At 39.1% G+C, this 7,230-nt stretch overlaps 1 protein-coding gene across 1 annotated transcript in view; it reads right to left on the reverse strand.

The window, feature by feature from the left end:
• The window catches only part of LOC139133641 (GREB1-like protein), a 63,446-nt gene extending 59,633 nt beyond the window's left edge, over positions 1-3,813 (reverse strand). Inside the window, exon 1 of the mRNA XM_070700391.1 lies at positions 3,654-3,813. Coding sequence (XP_070556492.1) covers positions 3,654-3,798 — 145 coding nt within the window. The 5' untranslated portion in view covers positions 3,799-3,813. The remainder of the gene's footprint in view (positions 1-3,653) is intronic.
• Positions 3,814-7,230: the final 3,417 nt, after the last annotated feature.

Below are 7,230 nucleotides of genomic sequence, written 5' to 3' on the forward strand. Positions count from 1 at the left end.
ACATACAGACATACATACATACAGACATTTTCCTAGCCTATAAGAATAGCTTCCATTGCCATATATACATATGGCTATGGGAGCTAAAAATCGTAATAAAATGGCCGCCTGGCAGCCATATTGGATCGTATCACAAAACAAATCGACGTGCATCTGTATGACATATGAAGTAATCCTTGTACCAAGTTTGAATGAAATCGCTTCAGGCATCTCTGAGATATCTGCGTGAACGGACGGATGACGGACGCACGCACGCACGCACGCACGCACGCACGGACGCACGCACACACGCACGGACATGACCAAACTATAAGTCCCCCGGGACAGTGTCAGTGGGGACTAATAAACACATTGAATACATAGGCCACCAAAATAGCAATGATTGCAATTGTAGTTTGTTTTACTAAACATAGCACTGTCTGTGTGAGTTGCGCTGCTCATAAAGAAATTAAGACACATTTCTTTTACTCTTTGTTCTGTTTATTGCTGCAGCTTACAATGCATGTGTGTCCTCCAGAGTGAAATTTCTCTGTGGTACTGTATCCATTGTCACACTGCATCGTGAGCCACAGCAAACCACTTTTTCGTTTTGTTATTACTGTATCAGCGAATGCCAGACATGGTTTCTGTTTACAAGAGAACTTGAAACGGTGGCTGCGATTGGTCAGCATGATGTCAAGATGTTGGCAAAATCCTGCAGTTGATACTGTGGGGCGTTCACACACAAGGGACACTATACTACGCCGAGCAAAGCAAGCTTCATGGACCAGATTGTAACATTTCTGAATGTAATTCGAACAAGTAATGACACTGATAAAATTCGTCTTTTTTTGTCTCTGAAAGTAGATGGAAATATTAAACGATATTCAGCTAGATTTCATAAATGATTCCCACTGAAAACTACACACACTGAACTTGCACCTGGTCAAACATCAAACTTGACTCCAAGTACTATAAATCTCTTTCAATATCCATTTGATGAATACCAAGATACGAAAACAGCCTGTTATAACATTCTCTATCATTACTGGCAGTCTTTCCACACATAACATTGTCACACGGATAGCAATCGGGTCAATAAATAAACTTATCTCCCTTCAAAATGCAAAATAAGTCCAGTCATGGTGCCTACAGGTAGGTAGATAGGGCTTCATATCATGTCTGGTATGCCTTAAAAGTACACTGAGGTTCATGCACAATTTCATTTGGTTTATCACAATTCTGTCATGTTGGGGAACGCCAGTCACGTAACCAGTTTCCGAATTGTGTTGAATGATATTTTCCAACCTTTGCAAAAACACTGCACAACACACTATAGTATTATTATTTAAGCTACTATGTTATACAGATAGTACATATACCCTTTAGCACCAGATTTTGGTACAGTCCTATAGTTTAAACCTGTTTACTCCAAAGTCCATGCCAAGAGGTCCACAATCATCATTTGATAACAACATCTTTAGGCCAAGCCATGGTGGCAATAGGGTCAGAAAGGGCTGCCTGATTCACATACAGTCAATGAAATAGGGTGAAAGTCATACATGTACACACCAAATACATACCTCTGCTGTTCTCACATAAACATTATATATAGTGTTCAACCAGCCTAATTACCTAAATTCAAAATAACACTTAGGGCGAACTCCAGAAAGCTCTGAAAAATATTAGTCTTCTTCCTGCAGAGTACAGTTCACAACTACAAATGTACCAGACTGAACTGAAGCTGAAAGTATGGTCAGTTTTCTATCAGCAAGTAGATCACACTTCTTCAATATGCACAAAGAAAGAATTACAGAGGCACTGCCACTTGGCAACATTTTTAAAACACATTTTTTTAATGCCAACGGTCGATATTTGACGTGGCGACTGCGCGCAGATCGCGAGATATTGATAAAAACATGTCATTTCCCGAGCGTATTTTTCACATCCCGAAGTTTTAGGATCGTTTCTGATTTTGACCCGAAATCCCCTGAAGGTTTGTTGTTGTGCTGATTGACGATATTCTAGGGAGTCTACAATAAGTTCGAACGACGCAATTAATTTACTTCCCACTGCAAAGACTTTATATACAGCATTATGCCTTTAACTCAGGTAAGTTTTTAAAACTTCTCCTTAGTTTTTGTCATTTTCATTATTCTAAATCAGTCGTTATATTTTTAACCAATACCACATAAACATCAGTTTTTACATGTCAAATATTAGCCGCCTCCGATGACTACATTTTGTCGTCTGGCACACAGTACGCTGCGCGTGTGGTATGCGTCTATGCATACCACGCGGCGGCCGCTATGTATCAACCGCACGTAACTGTGCTAGTCACCTATGCGAATTCTGGTGGAATCAGCAAAAATTGTTTTTTCTTTTTTCCGCTAAGTCAGTAAGACTCAGCTTTCTCCCACAGGGCATGACCGATCACCAACGCCAGTGGTACTGTGGAGTACAGCAGCCTAAACGTAGACTCATACTCCATAGCTTAGTTGACAATGGGCCCAGTGCCGAACGTTCAGTGTTCGGTAGTTGAATTTTGGTTGGCTACCGGAATTCAAACTTTTACTTTTTTGAAGACATGTTTTTATCGATATCTCGCAATCCGTGCGCAGCCGCCACGTCAAATATCGACCGTTGGCATTAAAAAACAGTCCGGGTCAGCTCCAAAATTGGAGACGCTATACCATAATATTTTTCCCCTCTCATTAGCCAATCAGCGACCAGCGCGCCATCAGTAAAAATTATATTTCCTGGCAACCTCCACATGCGTCCTTCGTTACGTACGCCATACTGTGTCGAACTCCCGCGCGGTATTCTGTCATAATGTCGAACAGTTGTGTGGCCACTCTGTCAAAACACAATTTCAAAATCGCGTACCAGTTTTATTCTGGCTAAGACAACCAAACCCCATATATCGCTGTGATTCCTAGACTCTGGCTTGAAGTCCTGCGAAATATAAATCGTGTACCTACACAGATCGTTCAGAATACCCCATTTGTATCGGAGATGGCAGCGATACAAATTCTACCGTATGGGGAACAGTTGTGTGGCCACTCTGTCAACACATTTTCAAAATCGCGTACCATTTTTAGTCTGCATTTGACAACTACAAAACAGGTATCGTTTTAAAGCTCTGACATTGCTCTTCTTTCTTGCAAAATTTTATACGCGTACCTACACAAATAACCTTTATAACAGTATTTCTAATAGAGATGACGAACATCCACAAAATGATTCTCGGTACTTGAGCGAAATCGATAAACTGGGGGTAGAAATGAATCGTCAATATTTCGAATATTTGTTCACTAATCGGACTCCTTGTTGGACATGACCTTCTGCAGAACACGTGGATTATGTTGACTGTCGAAATTCGTCGAAATTCACAAGACAGGGCTTAATAAGCGGCCCAAAACTGCCGATCACACTTGTTCGGTAATTTGTGACCCAGCGTGACCTGTACTTTATTAATAATGTAATCTGGTCGATGATTGGCTAAATGCCGGAATACATTATCATAATGAGTCTCCAATTTTGGAGCTGACCCGGACTGAAAAAATGTGCTTTAAAAATGTTACCGAGTGGGAGTGCCACTTTAAATCCTGAACATGCGTATTCATCTTTGAAATTTCTGAATCCTAAAATATCTACATGTTAATGACACTAACCATTAGACTTGAACTGTCTTGAAGTTGGATTTCTGATGGTTTTGGAGAAACCACGAGCACAAAGGACCAATTCCACAAAATTCAACAAGGTAGAAGAGGCCTCAGAACTGCACGCACATGGAGAGTCAGTAACGTACGTTTGCATGCAGATCTACATACATGTACTTCTGGATGGCATAGCACGTAGGTTTGTCTGACAAACTGCCACACTTGCAGACAAAACAATCAACCTACTTATGATCTTCCATTCATTTCTCAAAGTCGATTAACACCGTTTCAACACCCGTGATAAACGGTTAGAATACTACGCACTTTCTTCAACACTTACGTCATGATTGGACAAATAAAACGCTTTGCACACAGAACTGAGGAATAGGTAGCTGTCTGTAAATGATAATGTTGACAAAGATGAATAGATTGGCTTTATGTGTTTAACGCCACCATTTCACAACAACAGACAAAAATAACACCGCCAGACAAAAATTTATGTCCCTTTTGTGCCTAGGGGTTGACCTTAACCCTGCACTCGCATCATAGAAGGCATTTTCTATTGTTTCTCGGAGGTGCTTTTTTAGCTGGTTGTGTGACTGCTAGATGCGACAAAGAGCAAAGGGGACAGGGTACATGACACAGCCAGGAAAATTAATTGCTCTTGAAAAAAGCCAACAGTGTAGGGTTTACAGCCCAGAAATAGCTCACAGAGCAGGCTGCTTAGCCCACAGACATTCCTCATTCACCAGCCATTCTGAAAACCCAGCTGCTTAAACACAAAGCAATCTTTTGCCGTCATTCTAATACTCTCCGCCATTTTTTCTTGCAATATTACAGAAATGTGGAATAAATCATTCTCAGTGTAGGAAACGGGTAGCAAACAAGTACACTGATCGGTTTTGTTATTTAGTGAAACTGATTCTTTATCTTGAATTTGAACCATACAAGCTTTCATATGTCTGCATTTGTTCACACCAACACCATTTATCAAATAACAGACATAAATCTCATGGGTCACCAAAACACATATTTCACACTAACAAGTCATCGTTGATGACACAGTCCCCACTTGTTAATGGGTACTTTGATTACAGGTCCTCAGAGAGGATAGAGTCCTCTTCAGTAGGTCTGTGATAAAAATACTTTTGAATAAATTCGCTTGAAAAATGTGTGAGTTGTAGTTCAGGACATGGAAAAATCGTAATAAAATGGCCACACGGTGGCCATATTGGATCTAACAAAACAAATAAATGTGCATATGTATGACATAGGTCAATGTCCTTGTAGCATATTTGATTAAAATTGGTTGAGATATGCCTGAGTTATGGCTTGTACATGAAAAAATCATAACAAAATGGCCGCACAGCAGCCATATTGGATCGTATCACAAAACAAATTAATGTGCATATGTATGACATTGGTCAATCTCCTTGTACCAACTTTGAATAAATTCACTTGATACATGCCTGAGTTATGGTTCTTGACATGAAAAAATATAATAAAATGGCCGCACGGCGGCCATATTGGATCGTATCACAAAACAAATCAATGTGCATGTGTATGACATAGGTCAATATCCTTGTACCAAGTTTGAATAAAATCGGTTGAGTTATGCCTGAGTTATGGCTCTGTACATGAAAAAATCGTAACAAAATGGCCGCAGAGCGGCCATATTGGATCGTATCACAAAACAAATTGATGTGTATAGCTATGACATTGGTCAATGTCCTTGTACCAACTTTGAATAAAATCTGTTGAAACATGCCTGAGTAATGGCTCTGTACATGAAAAAATCGTAACAAAATGGCTGCATGGCGGCCATATTGGATCGTATCACAAAAAAAATTGACGTGCGTATCTATGACATTGGTCAATGTCCTTGTACCAACTTTGAATAAAATCAGTTGAAACATGCCTGAGTTATGGCTCTATACATGAAAAAATCATAATAAAATGGCCGCCTGGCAGCCATATTGGATCGCATCACAAAACAAATCGACGTGCATCTGTATGACATATGAAGTAATCCTTGTACCAAGTTTGAATGAAATCGCTCCAGGCATCTCTGAGATATCTGCGTGAACGGACGGACGCACGGACGGACGGACGCACGCACGCACGGACGGACATGACCAAACCTATAAGTCCCCCCGGACGGTGTCCGTGGGGACTAAAAATGACAGCAGCCTTATTTGCTGTAGTGTACTGATATAAATACAAAAAATTAATATTAAAATGAACAGACATCACACTTTGCTTCTTCATCCATATGTCCCTTGGATTTTAAGAATATGTAGCTCTATCCGGATGTGTGTGTGTGTGTGTAAATATATATTTATATATATATGTATATATATGAATGTATGTATTAACACACACACATATATGTGTGTATGCTCTGTGTGTGTGTAGGTATTTGTGTATACAGACATATTCACAGGTAAACAAATATATTCACACTTTAATACACAAGTCATCGTTGATGACACAGTCCCCACTTGTTAATGGGTACTTTGATTACAAGTCCTCAGAGAGGATAGAGTCCTCTTCATTAATTAGGTCTGTGATAAAAATACTTTGATACAGATGGCACTCAATGGCCAAGAATGAGTTCCATGGTGATGAAAACATAAAACCAATGTAGGCCACCATCCTAAAGTTCATAAAATGAGTCAACTAGGAATTAATCAACAGGGTGTTGCAAAAATTTTTTGCATACAATCCTAATACTTAATAGATTATCACTGGTACCATATTTCATGAAGTTTGACGCAGTATTTACAACAAACTATGAGATCAACATCTGTATCAAGTTTCATCAAATTTGACGTTGTATTAATTTGTGGCTATATCACTCTAATTAGGAAAGTTCATTACATATGCAATTACAAATTAATTAAAATGGCACTGATAAATGTCTTTTTCAATGTTAAAGCAATGTGAGCTTAACATCTGTGCAAAGTTTCATGAAATTTGGTGCAGTATTTCTTGACATATCAGCCTACTTACAAAACTTCAATAATTGACATGTTACTGCTACATGACGTGAAACAAATTGACGAGCATATGTGTGAAATAGGTCAATGTCCTTGTACCAACTTTGAATGATACTGGTGGAAATATGTCTGAGTTATGGCTCTGTACATTAGAAAATTGTAACAAAATCACTGCCATGCAGCGATATTTGATCTTACTGTTTAAAAAATCAACATGTACCGTATATGTATTACATAAGTCAATGTCCATGTACCAACTTTGAATAGGATCAGTTGAGACTTGCCAGAGTTATGGCTCTCGACATGAAACAACCATAGCAAAATTGCCATCATGTGGCATATTTGACCACCTTGTGAAACCAATCGACATACATATGTATAAATAAGTCAATGTCCTTGTACCAACTTTGAATAAATTCGCTGGATACACGTCTGAGTTATGGTTCCGGACATGAAAAAATCGGGAAAAAAAAATGGCCACACGGCGGCCATATTGGATTGTATCACAAAACAAATCAATGTGCATATGTATGACATAGGTCAATGTCCTTGCACTAAGTTTGAATAAAATTGGTGAATAAAATCGTACG

The sequence above is a fragment of the Ptychodera flava genome, chromosome 5, assembly GCF_041260155.1.
Source record: "Ptychodera flava strain L36383 chromosome 5, AS_Pfla_20210202, whole genome shotgun sequence".
In the NCBI taxonomy this organism is placed as follows: Eukaryota; Metazoa; Hemichordata; class Enteropneusta; family Ptychoderidae; genus Ptychodera; species Ptychodera flava.